General features: G+C 51.3%; 1 protein-coding gene across 1 annotated transcript in view; it reads left to right on the forward strand.

The window, feature by feature from the left end:
• The window catches only part of B4GALNT3 (beta-1,4-N-acetyl-galactosaminyltransferase 3), a 56716-nt gene that overhangs the window by 19295 nt on the left and 11812 nt on the right, over nucleotides 1–25609 (forward strand). The window contains exons 2-9 of the mRNA XM_066184239.1: nucleotides 14308–14411; nucleotides 15061–15138; nucleotides 21092–21187; nucleotides 21719–21809; nucleotides 22539–22639; nucleotides 23005–23072; nucleotides 23595–23673; nucleotides 24064–24130. Of these exons, the coding sequence (XP_066040336.1) occupies nucleotides 14308–14411; nucleotides 15061–15138; nucleotides 21092–21187; nucleotides 21719–21809; nucleotides 22539–22639; nucleotides 23005–23072; nucleotides 23595–23673; nucleotides 24064–24130 (684 nt within the window). The remainder of the gene's footprint in view (nucleotides 1–14307; nucleotides 14412–15060; nucleotides 15139–21091; nucleotides 21188–21718; nucleotides 21810–22538; nucleotides 22640–23004; nucleotides 23073–23594; nucleotides 23674–24063; nucleotides 24131–25609) is intronic.

The following is a 25609-nucleotide window of genomic DNA, read 5'->3' on the forward strand; positions in this document are numbered from 1 at the left end:
ACGTTTGGGCTCAGACAGACCTGTCCTGGAGCCAGTCCTGCAGTCCTGGGCCAGGGCAGCCCCACAGCTGATGCCTGTCCTCGCCCTGGGAGCAGGGGGATTGCTTACAGCCGGAGCAGAGGAGATGAAAGGGGCAGGAGGGACCAGCTATCATTAATTAATGCTCTTGGGTTGTGTTTCTTTCAGTGCTGCGGGGCTGGGGCAGGACTTGCAGGCAGCTGATGAAAGAGGAGACAGAGCTCACCAGGAGACATGTGAGAGCTCTAAGGAGGAGTCTCAGGGGGGCTGCTGGGAGTTGGGGAGGGCTCCCCCAAAATAGGAAGAGGCTGGAAGAGTCTGAGAGGGCAAGGGAGTGCCCTGGGGTGGGAAAAGAAAATAAATAAAAGCACGGAGAGGCTTGCTGAGAAGGGATGGAGGACACTGGACAGTTTTGTTATTGCACAGTTGGTGGACAAAAATACGGGGTTTTTGTCTCTGCTGTGATATTTCCTGTTTGCTAAAAATTTTAAATTAGTGTGATGGCCGAGGTGTATTTCCTTTCTCTTGCTGTGTCAGAGCTTGCCGGTCCAGAGCCACTACATTGCTAGCATAAGTGAGCTCAGGTTTTGTGAAAAACACCTGTAAGACTTCCTGGGGTTAGATATGGGGATGGGTTCTAGAAATACCTGAGAAATTTCTGTGGGGTCTGGTGGAAAATTATGCATGCTCTGTTTTTTTATAACTCTTTACAGTCTGTAGCAGTGATGAAGTTGCTAATTAAACCCTTCTTTTATTTGTAATAACCCAAAATAGTTAGAAATATTCGTAAAGGACATCCCTCCACGAGGGTTGCTCACAGCAGCTGAATGCTTTAGGGACCAGATTTCACCAAGGTTCTGGGACGTGCTGTGTGTCTCTGGTTTTGTGACAGTCACGCTTTTGATCATATGCAAAGATGAATAAAAAATGTTGCTCTGACATTTCCAAATTATGCAGTTACAAGCATTTGAAGTTAAACCCAGTGAGGCTTACTTTGCCAGAGATGGAGAGATTTTTTTTTTTTTTTAACTAGAAAGCAAGGGTTTTTTCCTATTTCTAGTGAGGATTAGAGTGCCCAGAGGCCTGATTTTTCCAATAGAAGCAGTAGCATTTTTGTAACAAATTTGTGTGAGCCTGAGTGCGCAGGCCCTGTGAATCAGACTCTCCAGCCTGGTATTTCTTGGTGTTTTAGAAAGTGAAATAATTGAGCCTCACAGTACTCACACCTAGTTTATGTTACTCTCACCATCAAATGTTGACTCAAACACAGTCAAGGAGAGCATGGTGCCATCCAAGATGTGCCAGAACTTACTCATTCGGTATTTACTCTTCACAAGCTTTGTCCTGGTCCTTCAGTGGTTTTCAAACACCAGCACAGCTGCTGTTCAGTCAGGGTGAGACCCTTAGAAGCGGGTGACCCCCAGTGTGTGATACCTTTTGTGCAAGTGTCACTCCGGCCGTTGGCTGAAGGACCAGGGTGCGGGGGAGCCCCCTGGGCCACCCCAAAGTGGTGCTGTCTTCATTTTCTGCACTGCTCCACCAGGTCTTCCTCTGGGCTGCCAAGAGCCAGGGCAGCACCGAAATGAGCCTGCTGGAGGTGAGCAGGTTTGGTTTGCTGCCAGTTTACCTGTTAGCATATTCCATCAGGGCAGGACTCTTTGGGGTGGGTAAGCTGCTGGACAGCAGACTGCTGAAATTCCCATTGCATCGTTTTGGCATCGGCTCTCCAAGCAGAAGAGCGTGTCTAACAGTGGCACTTTTGTGTGTTATGAAATATAATGACAAAGCCCTGACATCCTGCAGCAAACAGGATTTACTTTCTGTTCCATGTTGCTTTATTTGCTTTCTGTGGTTGCTTTATTTGAATGAAAAAAAAAATCTTATTAATGTAGTGGGGATATGAATAATAAACTTAGGTTGCAGAACCTTATTCCCTCTGGCATTCAATCTCTTCTCTTTTGTCCCTCCATCCTCAATTTCCAGGATCACAAGGGTTTTTGATCACAGACTTGGAAGTTGCTGTGAGGAAGGTGCATCTCTAACGCAGAGATGGAGGGCAGAGAGAGAGAGGAAACCTCGCAGGATTCTTGCAGACTCTGAAGTAGTTAATTGTATTGCCATTTTAGGCTGGGCTCTAAACAGGCACATGTGTGGCTTGGCTCAAATCCCAGCACCTTCCCTTGGGACTTCTGCTTCCATGGTACTTAAAGACAGGTTTTTCAAAAGCAGTGAAGTTGTAAACTTTGGGGTGGAGAGTTATCAGTGTATTTCGATGGCTGGCTGTTTTTAAACTACTTCACAGGTTATTTTTGTCTCGTGTGGTGAACAGGCTGGAGTTGACTTGGAGCAGGACTCGATGAGAGCAGACTTTGCCGTGTTCTTCAGAGAATCTCCTGGGAGATGGTCTTGGGGAGCTTTGCAGGAAGGGGCTTTGGGGTTCTGGTGCCAGCTGCTTTAGGTGACAGTGGTGCTGCCGTGAGCAGGGGTTCACACTGGATGATTTCCAGAGCTGCTGTCCAACCTCAGCAGTTGTGTGCTTTGGTGTTAGCATGCATTAAAAATAGATTAAAAGAGTATTGAAGAGTGAACTACCCTGGGCTATTTTTGGAGCAGCCCAGGAAGTCGTAGACACACACATTCCTCATCTCCATCCCAGGAGACACTGCCCTGGGAACTTTTTCCTGTGAAGCAGCAGTGGCACATAAACTGCACTGTGATGTTTCAGAGCACCAGAGCCGAGGGACGATGCTCTCCCAGAAGAGTAGAACCTGGAGCTTTGTGAGCTGGGGTCAGAGGAACATGAAGGACAGACAGTAAACAGCTTTTGGCAAAATGCAGGTGAGAGGATGGCTGCTTTCTCTGGCCTTCAGTTTTGGCAGAACACGCTAGAATTTGGGGTATTTTGATAAATGTGGTTGTGTAAGGCAGTACACTCTTACCATTATGGAAGAGGACTGGAATACTGAACAGAGTCAGTGGAGGCTGGTAGGAATCACACCAGGAACCTGTGGAAAACATCAGTAACACTTAGTAAAGAGACTGAGAAGAGTATTTGGGTGAAATCTCAGGTCAGCATGTAAATAACCAATGTCAGATGGCATTTTCAGTGGCTATTTATTCTGGAGGCAGTACAGGAATTACTGCGTGAGTTTCCTGTACTGAATTACACAAGATTGGACAGTTGTTAGGGTTTTGTTTGTCCCAGAGTTCACTAGCTGGACGAGCGCTGGGCAGTAGGAAACCCTCTTCCTTGGCCCATGGAAATTTCCAGTGCGTCGGAAAGAAAATTACGATTTTGCAATCGGCCTTTGCAAGCCACCTTAGGCAGCTGGGAGGGCGACTTTAATGCTCTGGTAGAGAGCTGCAGCACAGTTAAATATTCCACTGAAACAGGATAGCTCTGTGAGGCGTGCTGGCCCAGCTCCAAGGCAGCTAACCCGGCTGTCTCCTGCTGGGTGAAGGATCACCTCCTGGAAGCTCTCAGGAATCCTGCTGGTGGCAGGGGTTGCCTGTGCAGGGCTGGGCCCTGCAGCCTGGGCTCTGGGAAGTTCAGCTCTGAATGGCTCGGAGCTTGTTCTGCCTGGGGCAGAGCTCAAACCAGAAATGTCCCGGGAAACAATTTTTCCCCTCGAAGTTCTGAAAGAGCAGCAGAAATGGTTCCCCCGGTTTTATGAAATTTAGGGCTGTGTGATAAAACACCAGACCTATCCCCACAGGTTTGGTTAGTATAGAAGGTAGCACAGAACTGAGTTAAATTTATAATACAGCTTAAAGGTCACTCATGAAGTGCACAATTTTTCTATCGTATTTCCACTGTTAAACCATTTTAATTTGTGTTTCCAACTCCCAGCTATAATAATAATAATAATAATAATATATTTAATATAATATGAATACATACAATTATATAATATAAAAATATGTTATATAGAATATATTTATCCAAGTGTAGGTCCTTTCTAAAGACAAAGTTGAAAGATAAAAAAACCCCAAAAATCTACAATGACTCAAACTCCCTATACAGGGAGAGAGTGACAGGAGATATGGTATATAAGGGATTTTTTCCCTGAGAGTGTGGATCTCTTTCAGCTTGGTCTTCAGAAAGGATCTACACTTGGAATCAGCTAAAAATGAGAGATGCAGTTTAACAGTTGGTGGCACTTTGGATAAGAAAGATCTTCAGCAGCTTCAGAACCTTCTCAGTGAGGGATGTGCCTGTGGATCAGCTGAGAGCAGAACAGCTGCTTTGTTTCTTCTCTTTCTGCACCAAGTGCATGCATTATTATCATGTGTACTTCGCTGAAGCAAACTGGATCTTCTCTACCAGCCACTAAAAAGTCCTTTAAACTGCCTGACTCATAAACCTGCCTGGATCTCAGCTGTGCTGTTACACAGGGGTCTTGTTTGTGCTTCCTGTAATTGTGTGTCTGCACATCTGCAAATGTGCTCACGGTGAGCAATGACAGCAGCACGCTGGAGCCTTAGGGGAAAGTTCAGGGCTGGTGTTCCAGGGCTGGTGATCCAGGGATGTTCAGCTCTGCCACTCGGAGCATCCCTCCTCCTTCGTCATCCCTCTCCCAGCTCCCGTGGATTTTAAGGATCCTGGGATGCTCAAAGCAAATGAGCTTTTAAGGCAAGATGTCCAGGGCAAAGTAAAATTGTTCTTCTTACCTCTTCTCGTGTGGCGTCTCTTAAGTCTTCCTGAGAAAGTTTTTAATTGGAAGACACCACATTGAAAAAAAAAATAATAATCCCAAGTGAGAGTGGAGTCTGTCCTAGTTTAGCAGGCTGAAAATATTCAGCAAACTCAGTAAATCTTCTCCCAAACAGGTGTTTAGGCATGGGTGTTTTAGCAGGCTAAGTAGCAGTAAATAGCAGCTCTTTCTTTTTGTCTCAGTGGAGGTATAGGATGAATATCAGGGAAAAGTTTTTCCCCCAGAGGTTGTTCAGGCACTGGAACAGCTCACCAGGACAGTGGGCACAGCTCCAAGCCTGACAGAGCTCATGGAGCGTTTGGACAAGGCTCTCTGGGATTCTTGGGACTGTCCTGTGCACGGCCAGGAGTTGTACTTGATGGTCCTTGTGGGTCCCTTCCAGCTCAGATTATCCTGTGGTTCTGTGGGACAAAAAGTGGTTTCTGTGAACTCCTGTTCCCGCTTTCTTAGTTACTTTTGTCAAGTGTTGCCCAGGCTGTTTGAGATCCAAAGCGGGACACTGACGTGGGAGTTAGTTCAGACAGAGGTTAAACAATATTTCAGGAGTTCATCTTTTGGAATTATGTCACTGGGTAAGAGCTCTATAAAGAGAGTTTACACAACCCTGGTTTTTCCTCGTAGCAACCCATGTTGTGTAAATAAAGCTGTCCCAGAAGTGAGTGTGTGTTGTTTGCAGCCTGTCCCATGGCACAGCCTGCGTTTGCTGGGAGGCAGGGTGCCTGAAGGGAGGACTGGCAGCTCGTTCTGTCCGTGTGAGCTTGGAGCCTGTGTCATGGGAGAGCTCGAGCTTGCTCTTGCCCCCTTGGTACTCTGGGGCTCGATATTTTAAGCCACAGGTACGTAGGATTTTCCATTACTTTCCAAAACACTAGCCCGTCTTTGCCTGTTTGTCCGCCCTGACTAGCAGTTGGCATTTGATGATGATTCAGAGGAAATCAGTGCTACAAATCTCAGCTGTGCTGAACAGAGATGCTGGGGTCAGGTTGCATGCACAGCTCCTCTGCAGACAGATGGAGGCTGGCATTTAGGCTTAGAGGCCAGGTAAACCTTTGAGCGTAGATTTGGGGGTGTCAGCCTCTGAGGAGAAATCTCAGACATTCCTGAAGAATATCCTGATACTCCAGTTGCCTTTTGCTGCCATTTCGGAGATACTCGGGAGTAGTCTTAGAGCCGCATCCAAACGCCAGTAACATTATTCGAAGAGCTTATTTCACCTGACTCAAAGTGCAATCATCAGATTGTTTGCGGTGGGCCATACCTGGAGAGCAGCACCAGAGCAGTACCTCAGTCACTGCACTGTCAGTTCCTCTTTGTCACTTTGGACGGCTTGTTCTGTTCCTGTGGGTTTGATGTTTATCAGTCTGCCTGCTTCTGGCTGCTCCTCAGCAGAGCTGCTGGAGAGCCTTTGTCTTGTCCCACAGTAGGAGGTGCCTCTGTCTTCGGGGCTGTGTTTGGTGTCAGAGCAGGGTGTCCCACGCAGAGCCACGGGCAGAACAGTCATTTTCCAGCCCCGAGAACGCAGGCAATTTAAAGTAATTTAAACAAATCAGAAGAGATTTCTGGGGTGGCCTGCAGGAGAGTTGGTTTAGCTCTCTTCCTTGCCCTGAGGTCAGGCCAACCCTACCTGCACCATTTCTGGCAGACATTTGTCCAGCCCCTTCTTTATTTTCCTCTGCCCATAATCGTGTCCAGAGTCTGCCTGCAGTCACCACTGAAACTGCAAGGGTAGGGCGGTAATTTCATTGCAATGCTCACAGAGACCATGGACATAACACATTCCAGCAGGAGTGAGTTACTGCTTTGGGGGTGAATTCAGGGGAAGAAAATGGTCCACAGCAGCTTTGAGCAAAACGGCAAATAGAAATGGCAAGGAGAGATGTAAGTGAAGTGTGGGGGGTTTTGTCATGGAAGCAGTGAATGGCCTTTTCTACAGCACAGAGTTCCACAGAACTCGACTGAAAATCAAGCTGCACCAAGATATTTTGGGAATGCTGAATCTACATGGACGTGGCAAGGTATTGAGTTCAGGAAAATCCTCACCCAAGATAATAAAACAAGGCACTAGCTGTGTTTGGTAAAGCAGTAACAAATGTTGACTTGACGGTCTGTTGCTCAGTTGATGTTCAGCTTCACATCCTAGACAGCTCCTGTATTTAAAAAAAAAAAAGGTCTTGGAAAGCTCTTTGGGCAGTCTGATGCTGCAGTGTTTGGATCAGTTGAGAAAAATGCACTTACCAAAGCTTTCTGAAAGCTTTGTGGATGACCCTGTTGAGCTCTCTGCGGCACAGTCCTGCTGCAGAAAGAAAAACAGATGGCCAAGGCTGCTGAGCATAAAATGGCCATTTTCTTTCTTGAGTTTTGTAGGTCCCTCCCCGTGCTCAGGGGAGAGAAGCAGCCTACGTTTGTTACTTCTTATTAATTGCATTTATTCAGCTACCGTGGATGTGAGAGCAGCAGGTCCGTTGGTGGTAGAAAGCATTTAGAAACGTGCGTGTGTTTGCAAACTCAGTGCTCCCCGCTGTTCATGGTGATGCAGTAACATGGACTGGAGCGGGCAGGAGCCTGCCAGCTCTGTGTCCAGGTGCAGTGCCTTGAGGTGTTGCAAACTCCAGCTGTACATAACTCTGTACCTCAGAGGAGCAGGCCTTTGGTGCCTCTCCTGTCTCCGGCCTCACCAGTGCCTCCAAAGCACGGGCAGACTGCCAGGAATGCCACTTGCAGTGACCAGAAACAGGCAGAACGTCTGCTTTTCACGCCAGTCACCCTGGGGTTTAGGTAGGAACTTTTAAAATTGCTACTATGTTTTGTATTAAAACCAAAATAAGGCAGGTGGCAGTGTGAGTCACTGAGGATGTGGTCGCTGGGAGGGAATTGGTAGAAACCCATGCAAATGTTCCGGGATTGAAGGTATTTTTGAAACAAAGATAATGCCTAATGTTACAGTTCACCATCAAAGTAGCAAATGACTTTTACCTTAGAAGCAGAAGTCAAACCCAAACTCTAGCCTCGTGTACGAAACACCTGACTCTATGTTCCTCTCACAACCTGCTGCTTTTTCCAAGTGTTCCCAGTACTGAAGTTGGAGCAAGGCAAACCTCCCACCAGTAAATGTTTTGATGCAAATCTGACATTTTGAAGACAATGAGTGGCCAAAGACTGGCTTGGTCAGTGTGATTCCGTAATGAGAACTGCTTGAACACCTTTGTTCTTGGTGTGGCTGGAATCAGCCCTCTTTGGCTGGCTGCAGCTGTTTTGGGAACTCTCCAGCTGTGCATGAAGACTGTAAAACCAGAGGGGCTGCTTTTGATGGCAGTACTGTACAGAGAGGCAGACACAGAGGCGGCCTGTGTGCAGCACAGTGTCTCGGGGACAGGCACACCATAATTGCAGCACAGTTGCCACGTTCTGTAAATTAAAGAGTGGAACTTACCAGCAGCTGAGGGTTTACACTGCGCAGCTATCGTGGCCGTAATGATGAAAATATATTTTATGATTTGAGAGCTTCTATGTGTGTTTTATGTGGTTTAAGATGGCCCATGGAATACCCCAAGAGGGCAACAGACTAGCCAGAGTTTCTGCCTGCTTTGCTGCAGAAGTTAGCAGTGCCAAAATCATGGGCTTTTATCTTGTGCTGCCGAAAGCTGCGGTGGGTGCTCTTCTGCTCAGTCTGCATTTGAGCCAAGGTTTCCTCCTTCCCCTGAAAACAGAGTGCTCTGCTCTTCCCCCTTCCTCAGTCTAATCCTTCAGGATGGAGGGGAGGGAAGAGGAGAGGGGAGGGCACCTCAGCTGCTGCATGCTGGCGCTTCCATGCTCACGTGAACTCCTGAACCTGCTGTGCCTTCAGCATGGCGAGTGCAGGCAAGCAGGAGTTTACAGCAGTTGTGCTCGAGTACATTCTAGCTTGAAACAGGCATTTCTGGACCTGACACAGGAGCTCAGCCCCGTAATTTTGAAGGGTAGTGCAGCTACATCATGGTCTTTCTCGCTCAAATCCAGCACTGCATCTCCATATGTGCACATCCTGACTGAACTTTCAGGCAGTATCTGCTAGAAAACTGTGTGGCATGGCTGGTTTTAATGATTTAACTAGGACAATGGAAAATTTTAGTGACAGAAGCAAGATCTGAATTGTATTTTCCGTGAAACCAGTTAGTGGCCCAGCCACTGTTTATCAGTGCCTCCCTTGCTGCATTAATTACATTTCCTATACCTAGAGGGGAACAGCAGCAAGGTGTTATTTGTGGGTGAGTCTGGCAGTGAGGCTGCATCAGTGCCCTGGGTAGTTAATGTCTGCTCATTTTCCTTTCCTTCCCGAGCGCAGTGCTCTGCCTTCTCCTCTGTCAGACTTCAGGTACTTTTAATGCTCTGTGGCTTATTGTCACAGTTTGCAAAGCCATTCGCACAGCAGCGAGTCAGAGCTGTACCTGGAGGAAGAATGGAGCAATTTATTTCTGCACATAGGGTTCCTGACTTGAGCTTTGTCCCCGGAGGAGGTCAGCAACCTTATTTGTGAGTTGTGTACTGACCAGGAATGGGGAGGTTTGCAGGGCTCCCTCTGTTACATCGGGTTTCATGCTCCTTGGATACTTTAACTGCAGGAGTGATGTTCCAATCTTGACCCGAGGACAAGAAGCTCGCTCTTGTCAGTCTATCCTTTTAATTGACCTAAATAAGTAGCCAAAGAGACTCCCTTGGCCTGGCCCTACCCTTGAATGGGGGTTTTTTGGTAGTTTCTCTGACCCCATCTGTGCTGCATGACTTGACCTGACTCAGCCTTCATGTCCAGAAACTGTTGGCTGTCTCTTCTCACTGTATCCTTCACCCACATCTCTGTTGGTAGAAGGTCAGGGTACAGCACATCCTCATGATTTCTGCACTCAGTGGTGTGGGGCAGTGTTGGTGTGTGTGGTGGGCAGGAGGTGGGTGTTCTTCCTCTGCAGAGTGGCACCAGCAGCAGGGTGTCCTCTGGTCAGGGTGTGTGAAATGCATGCCAGGCTCTCTAAACACCACCTCATGTTCAGTTTCAAGCAACCTTCACCAGCATCTTTTGGAGCAGTGTGTTTGCAAGGCTCCTAGTGGTAATGTCTGGGGTGATGGGTATTGCACCTGTCCAGCCACGAGGAGCCCTGGGAAAGACCTCGAATGATGCTGAAGTCCCATGGAATAACAGTAAGTTGGAAATATTCAACCAGGATAAGAGGAGAAATGAAATAAGACCATCCAAGGGAGGGTTAAAACACCACGCCACACTGAGGGGTCTGTGGATGCTGGGGGTAATGAGGAACAACACCCTGCTTCATTCCTCTCTTGCCCCATCCTTGCAACAAAAGGAAGAGGAGAAGGGTGTCAGATCAGAAGGAAAGCACTTTTGTGCAAAAGAGCCCGTGGACCTGCTCTTTGCCGAGGCTGCTGAGTGAAATCATTGAGCAGGGTTACAAAAGGGCTGGCTAGCATGTGGGTGTTAATAGCATTGGCAGCTATGCAAGCAGCAGTAACAACAGCAGAGTCATCAAACCTCGTCTTTCAGGGGGGAAGTTGATCACCTGAGTGTGTCTGGGATTTCCCCTTGCCCATTGCCAGGTATCTTCACAGGCTGATTGAAATGTCAGTGCTCTCCGGGACTGGGGGCATGGCAGGGGCTGGGTGCATCTGATCTCTGCACACTGAGAGCAGCTCTGATCAAACTGCTGCCCCGGGGCCCGAGAGCTCCCTGGGTACTGCTGGCTCTTTCTTATCTCTGCCTGTGGCTTTCTGCTTCTTTAGTTTTATTTTTTCCTCTTGAGCCGGGCTTCAAGCGCGTTGCTCTGGCAGAGTCATAACTGCTGGGTGAGATCTCTTCATCTCCACTTGCAGCTTCCTTGGCTGAATTTTAACCCTAGAGCAGCAAAAAGCATGGCTGAGAGGAGGCAGACCCCGGGCTAGAATCATCCCCATCTCATTTTCTCCTGGAGCAGCTTTTCTGTCTCTGAATGCTTGATTCACTGGAGCTGTGGCCAGCTGGCTCCAGACTGGCTGCCTCTTGCTGGGGCTCTGCTGTAGGATGCAGCATCTGTTCCAGCCTCCTCTGCAGCTTCTTTGCCTTCTCTTTGTATTTACCTGCCTCTTATTTCCAGCAGGAAGCTCAGGTCCTGAGGGCTTCCCATCAGGAGTCCAGAGGAGCAGCTGAGGGTGGGCCCTGCTGGGCGTTTGGATCCTCATGCAAAAAGGATCCAAATGCCCAGGGACAAAAAGGACCACTTTTCCCTGAAGAGGAACCACCTTCGTGCTTTTGGGTGACCCCTGTGAGACTGGAACCTTGCACCATTGGGGTGCAAAAGCAGAAAGAAAGAGGGACCTCCGCTTGTAGAGGGGAGGTCGGAGTGATGCCAGGGAAGGGGGAGTATGTGGCAGCAAACCTGGCTGCTGCTTCTGGCAAGCTGTGCCTGCGCCAGTGCTGCCTTCTTGGGAGGCGTCTGAGGTGAAAAAACAGCCTTGGGAAACAACGGGTGTGCTTTGGGACGTGAAGGGAAATGCTTTGGGAGGTGAAGCCCGGGAGAGAGAAGGGCAGGGAGCTGGCTGGTGGCAGGCTGATGGCAGCAGTGCCTGGCCCAGCACCTTCCCCTGCCTTTGGGACAGGCTCTTCCCGAGCCTTTGGCTTCTGCCCTTTCACATCCTAGGCAGAGCCGGATTTGTAGAGGGACTGGAGCAAACCCATCAAAGCTAACAGTTCTGGCGTTCCTTCTTAGCAACACCGGAGTGTTTGCTGAGGTATTTTAGTTCTCGAGTCCTGCTTTTTTCCAGGCGTAGGCTTGTTGACTTCCAGCAGCCATCGAGGGAGCGCTGGAGCCGGTGAGCAGTGCCGAGGGGGAGCTAGAGGAGAGCCTGAGCCTGTGCTGGGTCACCTCGCCCACGTGCTCCTGACACAGGGCAGTGGAGGTGGCCCCAGGGCCCCTCTGCGGCTGTCACACAGCTCTGGGGACCTGCAAGGCCTGGCTTGACCCCTGTGACGTGTGCTGTGGAGAGCACCTGGGGGAGCAGCTGGCCTTGGGAGGTGTCCTGGCTGCAGGAGATCCATCTTCTCTGTGGTTCCCTCCCCTCAGTGAGGAAAGCTTGGGCAAAACCAGGCCCTTCTCCAGGGGTGTCCCGTGGAGACCCCCAGGGAAAAGCCAATGTTCTCAGAAGGAGCTGGAGTGCCAAGCACTTTCTCCAAGGGGACTGTTGATCCTATTATGTTCTGAAAATCATTTCCTACCACGCTGGGGAGTTGGCTTGCCGAAGCACAAATTACCCAGCGAGGAAATCACTGCCTCCAGATTAATTCGTAGCTCCTTTTGTCTGTTGTGTGCTTGGCTGATGTGTTAGGTAAATATTTGTACAACACAGAGAATTGCCTCCCTTTCTTCTCTTTTCCAGGGGTCAGAGAAATGTCAGCCATTGGCACTTGTGTGCAGCCAGGCCTGTGTGTTTGCTGGGAGGCAGGCTGTGTGCCAGCCAGGGAGGCAGCAGCCCTTCCCAGAACAGGCAGGGTCCTGGTGCTTTGTCCTGAGCTTATTCCACAGGGCACCGAAGTGCTGAGTTTAGTGATGGAGCCAAATAACCTCTCCCCTCTGCACAAGAGAAAAAAACCTTCCTCTCTTGGTCTCTTCGCTCGGTGAATCTCGGGGGGTGAACTGACTTTTGTTGCCCTTTTTTTTCTCCCCCTGATTTGCTTGGTTCCTCTCTAGCCAGCTGGGCCTCAGTGCTCCTTGTGGCTCCCTTGCAGCTCAGGACATTTCTATGCCTCTATGGGTGTATTCTCTGCCAAAAAAAAAAGCCTGCTGTTCTCCCCCACTATTATAAGGAGCCCTCAAAGCAGCAAGTGCTGAATTTCACATGAAGCACGAAGTCTGTTTCAGCCCCATTCCCACTGGGGTCGGTTGCAGGATCCTCACAGTGGTTTCTGCCTCATTGCTCTGAACAAGGGGGAAACTCACCAGTTACACATAAATTTATATAAAGTCAAAGGAATTTCTCCTTTCTTTTCCCATGCCAGTCAGTCCCTGAAGCAGAGGTGGTGCTTAGCTGCATTAAGCAGTAGGTTACTCACCCGGTGACTGAACAATCTTCTGCCAAAGATAAATACTGACCTTGGCATTTTAGTAACAAATTTCAACGCATAGCTTCAAATCGGAATCTGGGGGTGAGAAGATCTTGATCAGGAATTTGTGACTGTTCAGCGTCTAGCAGGGCCTGAATGAAACCCAGCCATCCGAGCCAACACCCACAACAGGAAAGCAGGACACCCTAGTTGGCTCTGAGCCTTGCCTCCCACTTGTATCTCCGACTGCTTTCATGTTTTTCACGTTTTGCGCTTCCTTTTTGTTTCGTTTCTCTTTCTTTTTGTTAATTGCCCCCTTGGATCAGCACACCGTGGGAGGCAGCTTTCTGCTCCCCTCGGCCAGAGCCTGTGGCACCCAGATTCAGGAGAGAGCAGGGACTGAGTTTATGGAGCCTGTATTGTATTTTTACTTACAGTCACTGGCTGAGAGCTTAGTGCAGCCATGGAGGGGGACAGGCCAAGGGCTGTTTGTGAGTTCAGGTTCCTGGGGTGGTTTGGGGTTTGCCTTGGCCTCTGCGTAGCCCAGAGATGTTTGGGGGTGGTCTGAGCCATGTGGCTTGTCCCTCCAAAGGCTTGGCTGGAGATGTCCTGCCTGAGGCGCAGCCAGTCTGCCGAGGGGCTGGGCAGGGTGAAGGTGGAACAGCAGACGGGCACACGTCCTTTCCCCAGCAGTGGGCTGCTCTTCCCCCTCGGGGCACCTTCCTGCCGCCTGTGGCTGTAGGGATATTCCTACAGTATCCTGTAGGAGTAGTGCAGAAGGCTCAGACCATTGCTCTGAACGCTCAGAGCTGTCGGGATGCTTCCCCGTGTGTACCAAGGCAGCCAGCTCCTTTGGGCTTCCTGGAGCTTTGGGGAGGGTTTCCAGTTTTAAAGATGGTGCGGAGAGAGCCCGTGTGCTCTCCCTGGTGTGTGGGTGTTGAGCTGGTGCGCCAGCACATGAGTGTCCATAACTCCCTTCAAGAAAAGAAAGCTGAAGCTTGTATTGTGAAAATAGGTGCATATAAGAATAATATGCTTTTGATGGTTTAATTAATTAGTAATCTAGGTTTTGTCTTATTTTTCTTTGGCACTGCTAATTGATAAAAATAGGTGTTCTTTAGTTTGACTACTGGGGTTATCTGAGCAATCTGAGAAAAAGTTCCCACTCGTGTGATGATTAATTAAATACATTAGAACTATGATGTTTAGATCAGAGTTCTAGTTCTGTATTAGAACTCTATTAGAACATACTTCTAGTTCTATATTGGAACTAGAAATTAAATCTTTAAATATTAAATTCATAAGAAGGAGGGAAGAGCTTTTAAGGAAGATAAAGGCAATTTTTCTGTCTGTGCCAGTCTGCCAGCTCCAAGCAACATAAACAATTCCTGGTCTCTGCTGGACCATTCCAGACTGGGAGAGGTCTCTCAGCCTTGTAAAGATCAGTTTATTCTGGTGACTGCTACACTTGCTTTTGTTCACCCCGTTCCCTGACCCCTTTCTGTTTCCTCCGTGCAGGATATGAGAGCTGGAGGGAGCTTGCTAAGGTTCTGTCAGAGCCCAGTGTCCCAGGTGGGGACACAAGCCCTCAGCTGGACCATCCGCAGCAGCTGGGACACCAGGTGAGGACACCCAGGAGACAGAGAGCTTCCACAGGGCAAACTCTGGGCTGAGTCACCGCGGTGTCAGCCTGCACTGGCTCCACTGTGGGCAATTGAGTTATTTCACAGGTACCAATTGAGGTATTTCAGCTGTACCAGCTGAGTTATTTCAGATGTACCAAGCTGCAGCAGTGGCACAGAGCTGGCTGGGCCTGTGGCACAGGAAGGCAAGATAGAAGCAGAAGTGAAAGGTCAGGAGAGAGTTCATTGCTCTCCAGTGAAGCACATCTCAGCACTGCTGACTGGGGGCCGTGCTGGAAGAACTCTTGCTTGGACATTTTTGAAACATAGATGGGGAAAAAAACCCCAGAGGATGACCTAGGCTTTAACTCTGTGCTAGCAAGCAGTTAGAAAACGTTGGTATCCTTTTCCCTCAGCAGCTCAGCATGGAAGTGTGCTGCCAAAAAAGCCAGGGAGCATTTTCACCCTGTTATGTCCATGGTATCTGGCCTGTCCTTTGGAAAGGGAGCTTGAAAACTTGTTTTATTTTCTCATATATTCTTGTGACGAGGATTGAACCCTCTTGTCGAGCTTGTGTAGAACCACCTTGTGCATGTCAGTGCCGTGTCACTGATCAGGTTGTTTTGCCTTTTCTCTACTTGTATTTCAGATCCAAGAGCTGCAAACAGGTGGCAGGAATAAATCCAGTTATGCAGCTGTGGACAGCCCTGTCCCATGGATGCCAGAGGTGGGTGCCTTCCTCCATCATTTTCTGTGAGGGGGGTTGTGGCAGCAAAAATGAAAGGCAGGGATGTGATCCTGGAAATTAACTCACTTTACTAGAAGTCCACTCCCTATCACCTTCTCCGTGCGTAATGACACTTAGAGAGCTGAGTCGTCACCCAGAAAGACTGGAGTGTCCAGATTCCAGATAATTTGGTGTCTCCACGAGTCCTCCAGGCTCCAAGCACCCACCCACGATTCCAGGCAGCCCACTGCCTTCCCGAAAAGTGAAGTTTGTTCAGGGCTGGGGTGTGTAGGGCAAATCACTGAACAAGCAAATGCCTGCCTGTGGCACGCAGAAGGGCCACGCCGCTCTTGCTCTGGCTTTTGCCATCCAACCCCTGCATGTTGTAGGTGGAGATTTCTCCACTCCAGAGGCACTTCCATCCACAGAGACCCTCTCTGGTGACCCTTGCAGGCCGGGGCAAACACTCCCCTTGTTTCCTTCATGCCTCAGTTGTTCTTTCCTCCCCCGTCCCCTTATCTCATCATTCCTCTTCAGATAAGGGAGCAATGCAGCCTGTTTCTAATGAGAGGGGCACCAGCCAGGGGGCATTTAGTTAATGGAGCCAGCTCACTAAATTCCTCAAGGTGCTCAGAGACCTGCCCGAATTAAGGAGCCTCAGTGACTCCCCCGGGGAGGCAGCAGGCTGCTGGCCCTGCACTCAGGCCTCGCTGGCGATGGAGGGAGAGTGTGCCCATCCAGCCACAGCCAGGAGCAGTTCAGGTCCCTGCAGCCTGGCGTTCCTGGCAGCAGCCACCCCGCAGTGCCCAGAGCCGGGCGTTGGTGTGCTCCGTGTCACAGCCTGGGCTCTGCAGGGCTGCGCCCAGGTGGGCCAGAGCCAGCAGGGTGCCAGGGCCAGGGCTGGCACTGAGCATCTGCTGCTCCCCTCTCCCACGGCAATGCCCGCTCTGGTGGCATCTCCCAGCCTTCCTGGGGCTTTGCCCTGTGCCTCTGGTGCCCCCCCTAGAGATTTCCCCAAGCACATGAATGTGGGCAGTGGCCAGCTGTGGTGTGCGTTGAGCCTTTCGGGGTTACAGGTGCGTGCTGTGGCATGAACACTTTCCTGCTTGGCTTTATAAGGCAAAATTTCCTGCCCTTGCTGCAGCCCTGTGTGTACCAGAGGGTCAGCAGAGTTCCCCTGGGGGCAAACAGAGGCCAGTGGTTCACCAGTACCAGCTGCAGGAGGTGGAGAGGGATCCATGGACACAGCCCTGTACAGAGCTGCTTGCTGTCCTCCTCACCACTCACTGAAATTTCTCCCAGCCTGGGGATTAAGTTTTTCTGTGACTCAGCCCAAATTAATTACTCAGGGTCTGTAATCCCATTGTGCCCTTCCCACAGCATCTCTAATCACTTAATTGCAGCCTGAATCCTGGGGCGAGGGACACCAGGTTGCCTCACACAGGTCAGGGAGCTGGGCTTTGTTTGAACAGGGAGGCATATTCCTGACAAACATAAATAATTCACAAGGTTTCAGGGTGAGCTGGCAGCCAGCGTTGCCGAAAAAGGACAGGTCTCAATTTTCCTCTCTCAGTTTCAGGATATGAGATAGGCAGCTTAAGTCTTCAGCCCGGGATAATGTGGTAGGAAAGTGTGCTCACTGGGAATCCCAAAGTGAAGTTTTGCTGTGGCATCTGGGGGAAAGGAGGGGTCGCCCTCGCTCCTGGCTCCTCAGGTTGCCCGTGCAGGTGATGGTTCCTATCCTTACTGTCACTTCAGGCTCCAGTCCTGCAGCATCCCCCAGTGCCTGCTCAGCCCGGAGACACGTGGGGCTTTGTTTCACTCGTTCAGAAACGTGCCTGGCCGTGGCCAGGGCAAACCTGTGGGCTGTGAGTGTCACCATTTGGCCGTGCTGTAGGTGTGGGGAGGGCTCTCAGAAAGGTGACTGGTTGGCCAGACTGTTCACTTACCTCTGCAAAAGCACCTGCTCAGCCCTGAGAGGGGAAGGAGCAGTGCTGGGGTGCATTTAGAGCTCCTGTACAGTTGCACAGGCGCTGCACAAACCAAAGGGCTGTGCTGGGGTGTTGTCCTGCTCCCAAACCGGCCTGAGGGGGAACCATCCTTTCCTGGGGGGCTGAAGGACAGAGCTGCTGCCGCTCAGTGTGTCTGTGCTGATGTCCCTTGCCTGTGTGCTCGTGCCCACCCAGACGGGCTGTAGCTGACCTGTCCGGGTGGGTTCCCACAGGTGCCCAGCACAGCAGGACGTGCAGCCCGGCCCGGCTGCTGGCTGCTGAGTGTCACCCCGCCAGGCAGGAGGAGGGGCTGCAGCCACTCTGGGGGGACAGAGGAGCCTTACAGGCTCAGGACTTCCTAGCTGACAGCACAATGTTGCCTTTCTTCCGTGACTCAGGCCCTCTCTGTGCCCTGTTTATCATTCCCTGGGCTGCGTGCAGCTCGCAGCTGATTTGCCTCTGTGATGCCAAAGCTGCCCGGGATTAAATTAGGAAAGCCTTCTCTTCTCCATCCTGCTCCAGTTACAGGGCAGGAGGTCGTGTCTCTGCTGCTGCCATCCTCTCAGCTTTGCTGCTTGCCCAGTTCCTCCTTGCTCAGCAGGAACCCCTGGGGGTGCGGTGCCACCCTCCAGGGAGTTTGGGCAAGATAAGGGTTTGGGCTTGGAGGAGCTCTGGGTTGTCTGAGTTCCTGATCCTCCTCTAGGGTCAGTTCTTGTAGCAGGGATGATAATCTAACGTTTCTCACTCGGAGGAGGTGGAAAAGGCAAAGTGTTTTACACTGTGCTGCAGGGCACGCTCAGGCCGTGCTGGCAGTGCCCTTGGTGGGTGTCCTGTGCCTGTTCTGGGCTGAGCTGGCATCCCGCACTGCTGCTATTTCAGCAGGGTGATAAGCAGCTGGGAAAGAGGTGTTGGGCCAGGGAGGAACCTCAGGGGCAAGAGAAGCCCTCTAAATGGGAAGGTCACATAAAGCCAGCTCCCATTCAAAGCACAGAGTCGTGGCCTCTATTCCTGCTTTGGCCAGATCAGTCTATCCAGAATTTTCAAAGCAGGTGTTCTGAGGGGCAGAAGGGGAACTTCTTGCTTTCTAGATCCTGAAGTTCCAGCCCTTTGCTAAACAGGGCCAGGTAGCTGCAAGCTGGGAAGTCAGACACTGTAACCATGTTTTAGAATCACGTTCCAAAAGCCACGTTTTAGAAAATCCACTGGCATTTCTGTGTGCATGAATTGGGAATGGTGGCGATGTTGCTCTATAACTGCAATCTGCAAAAGCCCCAAGCAGGACATTCTTACAGCATGTTGCATGAGAGGATACTCATATAGCAAACAGAAGAATTTCTCAGCTGCCTCTAATGGGCAGCTCTGAATTGGGTTGGGGGGACCGAGGTGATAGAATTTCAAAACAGCTGCTACGCTGATGACTCGTGGGCGCCTAAAATTAAAGCCTAGCTCAGTTTTCAGTCCCAAAGCAGCACTTTGGGCAGCCAGCACTTATCTGTCAATAATGTTCTTTTTTTTCCCTTTAAGAGGAAACAGAAACTAAGTTAAGCTGCTGTAACTCAGGAGAGAAAATCTTTTGTTTTAGAAAAGGTTTTAAAATCACGTGCATGGAACAGTTATTATTTACCATTTAATTATTTCTAGTAGCTGTGAGTGCACGAAAGCAAAGCGATCTCATTAACTCCTGCCAGAATCTCCCCTCTGGAGGCTTTTTAAAGATTTGGAGGCAGGAGTGTAAGGCTAGAAATCTCAGGAATTGCCTCTTTAAGTATTGATGGTGCACCTAGTACAGCGGTGTCTGCCTTATTCTGTGTTAGGCTGCCCTCTCCCTAACACTGCCAAACTGCAGTGAAGTGTTGTATTGCAATGGCACCGCTCCAAGTTTTACTCTGCAAGCATTTGAGCGAGTCTAGCCAGTCGTTTGGGATCTGCCTCAGAAACATCTGGTTTTGCATTTGGGCCGCCCCACGTCAAAGCCAGCCCAGCTCCACTGCAGTCCCGAGCTTTGAGATCATCGCCTGGGTCTGTCGTTGGCAGGAGTGAGCTGCAGTGCCAGCCTGTCCACAGTGTGGGAGTGTTGTGCTACTTTTCATAGAGCTCTGAGCCCGCTGTCTGCAGCGTGCAAGCAGTTCTCAAAAAACAAACCAAACCAAACCAGCATCACTTGTGGATAGCAGCAGACTTGCACAGGACTCAGCTTCTGGCAGTGGTTCCCTGTGGGAGCCCAGCCTGTTCTGCTCACTTCATGTTCCACAAGAAGCAGCAGTTGTCACTATTTGATTTGGCTGAGAAAGGCAGTGTAAGACCCTTGGGTGTGAACCTGGATTTGGCCAAGGGGCACAGGACTGCACAGCAATCAAAGTGCAATTCAGCGTTTGTCACGCTTGCAGTGATTTATGTGTATCACAAGTTCCTGCCGAGCCCCAGGTTTCTTCTGGCTGCATCCGTCGCCCTGAGCCCTCTGTCTGTCTCCGCTCTGATTTTGTGCGTTGCTCTGAGCAATTGCATCCTCTTTGTCTTGCTGCTTTTCCTTTATCTGGTGGGCACAATGCAGGCTGGGGGATGTCAGCAGGGGAGGGAAGAGGAGGAGATGTTAGTGGGGGCATCATGGGCTTGCAGACATCCATCAAGCCCTGGCAGTGGGGACCCCGGAGAGGGAGGGCTGGCAGGAGACCACTCCAGAGCGGCAGTGGTTGTGAGTGTGCTTTGCCTGGCACACGCAAATGGCTCTCACGTGCACGACTAAAGTCCACAGCTCGCAAGGAGCTTTACTGGTGTGGAGCCAAATCTGCTTCACAGCCTCCCTTCAAGCCACAGTTTATTTCCAAACACACCCCCAGCCCACCATCCTGGGGACAGTAACTCACTGAAGAAGTTTCTCTGGCAACAGTCTGCGGAGAGGTTGGACCCTAGGCCTGCTAGAGTCTCCCCAGTGAAAAGTAGCAATTTGCTGCCATCTGTAGACATTTGGGTGCTGTTCAGGCTGTTTCCCCAGCCCTTATATAGGCAAGACAGCCACAGCAAAACCTCCCTGGTCCCAAGGCAACCTACTCCTTTCCTCAGCCTTTTGCCATCTAAGGTAGCTTGTACCGTCTCCAGCTTATTTATTCTTCACTCTGGGCTGCCCGTGCTGCGAGGAGGGATTCAGCATCAGCTCCGCCGGTGGCAGGCAGAGAGCTTGGACTTTGCTGGGGGGCAGGCAGAGATTCCTTTCTGCATGGCTCTGACAAGGATAAAGTCTGTCCTTTGGGGACTGTGTTGCTGAAGTCCCAGAGGGGCCGGCAAGCTTTTCCCAGCCCAGCTGTGCTCCGGGTCTCAGCTGGGCACTGACAGCCTCTCCTGCCGGGGCTGGGGACCTGCACTCACACTGCACAGCCTCCTGTGCTGTCTGGCTGGAAGCTCCACTTCCCGCAGTGTTGCGGAGGTCATGGTGCCACTGACCTGCCTGTGCTGCTGCTCCTGCCCTGCTGGGCCCCCACCAGCTTCACCTCCAAGACGTGCTTTGAGAAGGGCATCTGCCATCTCCCCTCCCTAGGGCATCCCCTCTTCCTCAGGTCAGGAGAGCAGCTCTGACATGGTGAGGGAGCCCAGAACACCTTCTTGCAGGATGTCAGATGTTACATCCTGGGGAGCTGTTGCCAGCCTGCGGGGTGTCCACTCCATGGCCTCGGCGCGGCGCTCTGCTCAAACACCTCCCCGATGGCGCAGACCCGGCCGTGGAACTGAGGTGTCCCCAGCAGGAGCACGGTTCCCTGGTGCCGTTCCGTCCTGTGTGCCAGCCCCGCACCTTCAGCAGATGAGCAGCAGTGCCCTGGACCCACGTCTCCTGCAGACCAGTCCATCAGGGCGGAGGGATCTTCCTCCGCTGTCCCAAGGCTCCAGTGGCGGGGCCGTGGCCGGGGCTGTCAGAGCAGGGACACGGGCGTGGCTGCGGCGCTTCACGGTGCCCCACTTCTGCCTTCTAGTTCCGGGGCCAGGCCAACCTGCACGTGTTTGAGGACTGGTGCGGCAGCTCCGTCGAGCAGCTCAGGAGAAACCTCCACTTCCCCCTCTTCCCTCACGTGAGTAGGACCAGGCCATCCACTGTCCTGCACTTCCCAGCTCAGCTCCCGGGGGGATCACCCTTGCTGCCTTCACCACCTGTCCCTACCTCGCTCTGTCTGCTCTTTGTTAAAATCCCCCACGCCCCTCTCAACCACCGTCTGTGCTCCTGCTGAGGGAGCGGGAGGCTTTCACAGGGGTTCAAGGGTGGCAGCTCTCGTGCTGCACCGACGGGGCTCATGTCACACGTGCTGGCCTGCCAGGGCTCAGACACGGCTGAAGGAGCCCTGTATTGGTGCTCTCCTTGCCAGTGGCTGGGAAATGCCATGTCCTGTCCCCACCGTCTCAATGGCGTCCCCCATGCAGCTCTGCCCTGCTCAGCAGCACCTGCTCCACCCCGTTTCCTTCTTGGTTTGCTCTTTCCCTCTGCCTCCATCACATCCCATACCCCATCCTCCTCTCTGCCCAGCTGTCCCAAGGGTTTTGATTCTCCCCTTGCCCCTGTCACATCTAAAATTACTTTTATGAATTTTTTTCTTCTTGCACCTCAGACAAGAACTACGCTGAAGAAGTTGGCCGTGTCCCCAAAATGGACCAACTATGGTCTCCGGATATTTGGTTACCTGCACCCTTTCACTGACGGTGAGGGCTCTGAGTGCCTTCACTCGTGTCTCCTGTCACCTCCCTCCGGGTGTCCCCACCCTGGCAAGCCCAAAGCAGGTCCCTCCCATGGCTGGCCGTGCCTGCAAACACATCTGCCTCCTCCCCTGCAGGGGGGAAAGGGAGAGCACAGGGAAAGCAGATGGGAGGTGCTGGATAAATAGCTGTGCTGTTGTGCGTGCTCAGCCCCACGGCGTGTGTGTGGGCACGAACAGTCCCTGAGCTGTGCTCCCTCCCTGGCGTGGCCAGGGCTGCCCGTGACATCAGTGATGTCCCTTCTGTCCCTGGGTGCGCGAATGCCACGTGACAGCCGCTGACATCTGTGTCCCCCAGCAGCCTGCTGGCACTGCCCTGTGTCACGGGCCCTGGCCTGCAGCTGCCAGCCCCTGACCTCAACACCTCTGTCTCCCTCTGGGGCTCCCCGTGCACATTCCTCCGTCCAAACACAGCATCCCACACAGAATTCTGCTCTGGAAGCAGAAGGGGTGTCAGGGGAGGCCAGTGCAGGGGGGACAGTGAACCGGTGACTTCTGTAAAGTTTTGTTTTCAGTCACGGCGGAGTTGAGAGAGACCAGAGAGTTCAGAGGTGGGAAGGGGATAATACCAAAAGGGAAGGATGGTCTCCCCAGGAGAAGGGGCAGAGGCAGCATTGTAGAGGAGCAGGATCTGTTCTGGGCACAAGCCCTTCTCACTCTCCCCATCTCTCGACAGGGGAGTTTCAGTTTGCCATTGCTGCGGACGACAACGCCGAGTTCTGGCTGAGCACGGATGAGAAGCCCTCCGGTGTCCAGCTGCTGGCCAGTGTAGGCAAGGTACAGTGCGTGCTGCACAGCTTCTCCCATCGAGCCTTTCACGTTCCTGTGGGAACTGAGACCCTCCTGACTTACCGCAGCCTTGGACTAGGCAGGTTTCTTTCCCTGCCCAGCTCCAGATGACAGGATGCCAGATGGGGTATGACATGTGATACTTAAGCCAGTTACCTCTTGGTAGTGCTCTTGGCAGTCCCTTGTTCACAATTAAGGGACTTAAATCTGTCCACAGGTGATGGATTTCACAGATGACTTCCCAGGAGGAATTGGAGGGAAGAGGGAGTTCCATTTTCTGTTTTTGTCATTGTCAGTGCAGTCACAAGGGGAGAAACTCCTCTTAACCAGAGCCATCTTCTGTCTCTTCACAGACAGGGAAGGAGTGGACTGCGCCGGGAGAGTTTGGGAAATTTCACAGCCAGAAGTCAAACGTGGTGAGGTGAGTGAGCAAAGTCCCTCAGTCCCAGCCACCTCTGCACACGAGCAGGAAATCACAAAGACAAGGGAAAAGCGCTCAGGCTTGTCCTGAAGAGTTCAGCAATACAGAGAAAGGGATTACTCTGGGGTATTGCCAAAGCTTTGCTGATTTACTGAGGGAATGCAACACTGGATTTTTCTTGCCTGCAGCAGTCGGCCCCCAGCACATCCAGGCCCCCCTGTATGAGCTATATCCCAAGTTTCCTGCCCTGGAACTGGCCAGGTTTCCCAGGGGCCAAAACCCAGCAGGCAGCACTGAGAGGGAGTTATTGGGAATTAACTGAGAAGGGTCTGGAGTGCTCCAGGGGGACAAGGGAAGGCACCGATCTCGCTGTCAGGATCTGGATTTTCTTGGCAGGGCTAACCCTGCCTACCCTGAGAATTAGGTTGTTTCGTGGGTGTGGTTGCTCTCCACTCATTGTCTGCTGACAAGCTAAGAAATGTTCCTTAGCGCTGCTGGTGACAGACACCTTGTTCTTCGCAGGTTGTCAGCAGCAGGCAGGTACTACTTTGAGGTGCTGCACAAGCAGGATGACACAGGAACAGACCACGTGGAAGTAGCAGTGAGTCTGTGCAAATGGTGGTCCCGTGTGTGTGTCCCCAGAGAGCTCAGGAACGATGTCTGTGGCCATTTCCCTCCTTTCCCTGGCCTCAGCTCCTCAGTGCATGGGATGCAGCTAATCCCTTCCAGAGCCCTTACCTACTTCCGTGTGGGATAGCCCTGGCCGTGTGTCAGGACCCCTTCCTCTGCTTACCTGGGATAGATCTGCCTTCCCTGGGGTCTGCTGCAGCTTTTTGGCCTTTCCTGGATTGGATGTGTCCTGGGGGATCTCAGCTCATCCCCAGACTTTTGCTGCTGGGTAGATTCAGTCCTAGTAGGAGTAGTGTGTTCCTTTTATTCAGGCTTGGTTAACTCCATGGGTTCTTCATTTCAACATGTTTCTCTGTTCCAGTGGAGACTGAACGACCCAGAAGCCAAGTTCAAAGTCATCGACTCCCAATATCTCTCCCTTTTTGCTAGTAAGTGTCTTCCTCACAAGTTTTCCCAAGCACCTCCCCATTCTTCCTAAATGTGTCGGCATCCAGTGTTTCACCATGAATCATTGTCTAGCCAGGCAAATACCAGGCATACGCATCATTGGGACAAAAAGGTGGGGACACTTCTGGAGAAAGACTTCTGGCCGAGGCTGTGACTCACTGTTAAACACAGGAGAAGTGGAAGCAAGATTGGGACATTATTCCAGGGAGGTCTAGAGGTGGTGAGGAGGGGCAGAGAGGGGAATGTGCCAAGGTAGAGTAACACAGGATGGAGTTTGCCTGCTGAGAGCCAGGGGGAACGTGAGTCCCAAGGCCTGGGAGCTGTGGGGGTGTGCTGGGCACAGCCAGGGACGAGGGGCTGCTGTGGAGATTTCACTCACTCTGGTCCTGAACACAACGCTGGCAGTGCTGGGGGATGCTGCTTTCCTCTGCACCAGCCTCAAGTCTCTTCCAGTTGGTGCTGGGTTGCTGCAAACACATCAGTCCCCCCTCCTGTTTCGTAAACCCTTCTTAGCACATCAAGTGATGGTGTTAGCAGTTAAGAAGCTCCTTGGTCCTGTTTACCCCTCCCCAGCTTTGTCAGCATCACTTTCCTCTGCCAGCATCCCCCCTTTCCATGTCTACTGCTGTTGCCTTCCAGCAGTTGTGGCCTTTTTTCCATACCCACCCTTTTGTGCATGGAAGACTCCCCGATGTAATCAAGACATCTGTTTGCTGTGTCTGGGATCACAACCTGCTGCTGTATTTTCTGAAACCTCCCATCTGGCTAGGGCTGGGCTTTCCGTCCCATCTTCCATCTTCATCCTTTTACCTTCTGCTCTTTTCTTCTCACTAATTACCTGTAGAACAGAAGAGCAACATTCCGGAAGATCCTTTCACCATTAGGTGCAGTGCTGCAGTCTGATTTCTATCTGTTGCCTTCTGCCCATAGTTTTCCCCTATAGTTTTTCATGTTAGCCTTTGGCTGTGTCACATGACATCCCACTCTTTCTGGGGTCCCAGGTAGTTCAGTACCCAAAAGTTGCACACCAGTGCCCTTGGCAGGATATTGCTTTTCCCTCATGGATATTTATTCAATTCCCCTCATTTAAGATCCATGGAGTCACAAAGTCCTGTGGCAGCAGCACCCAAGGAAGAATGTAACCAATACCCAGTCTTGAGCTTCCTGTTGTTCTTGGCTTACTCTGGGGTTTCATTCCCTTTCTGGGGTAACATCCTCCTCAGCCACTGAAGGTCCTTCCCCAGAGTCCTCATCCTATTCCAGCACAGGGAAAAGCTTTGCTCCTCAGGTTTCTCTTCCCATTCACCTCCCTTTATCTTCTTCAAAAAGAAACTTATTCCTAATAATACAGAAGTGTCCAGTAGTTCCTGGCAGCGTGGGGCCTGTTGAGCACACGCTGCTGGTGTGTCCGAGGCAGGAGGTCATTTTCCTCCTCTGCTCATCCCTGTGTGTGTGTGCTT

This window comes from Chamaea fasciata, unplaced genomic scaffold, assembly GCF_029207755.1.
Source record: "Chamaea fasciata isolate MVZ Bird 193981 ecotype frontalis unplaced genomic scaffold, bChaFas1.0.hap1 SCAF_5, whole genome shotgun sequence".
Classification (NCBI taxonomy): Eukaryota; Metazoa; Chordata; class Aves; order Passeriformes; family Sylviidae; genus Chamaea; species Chamaea fasciata.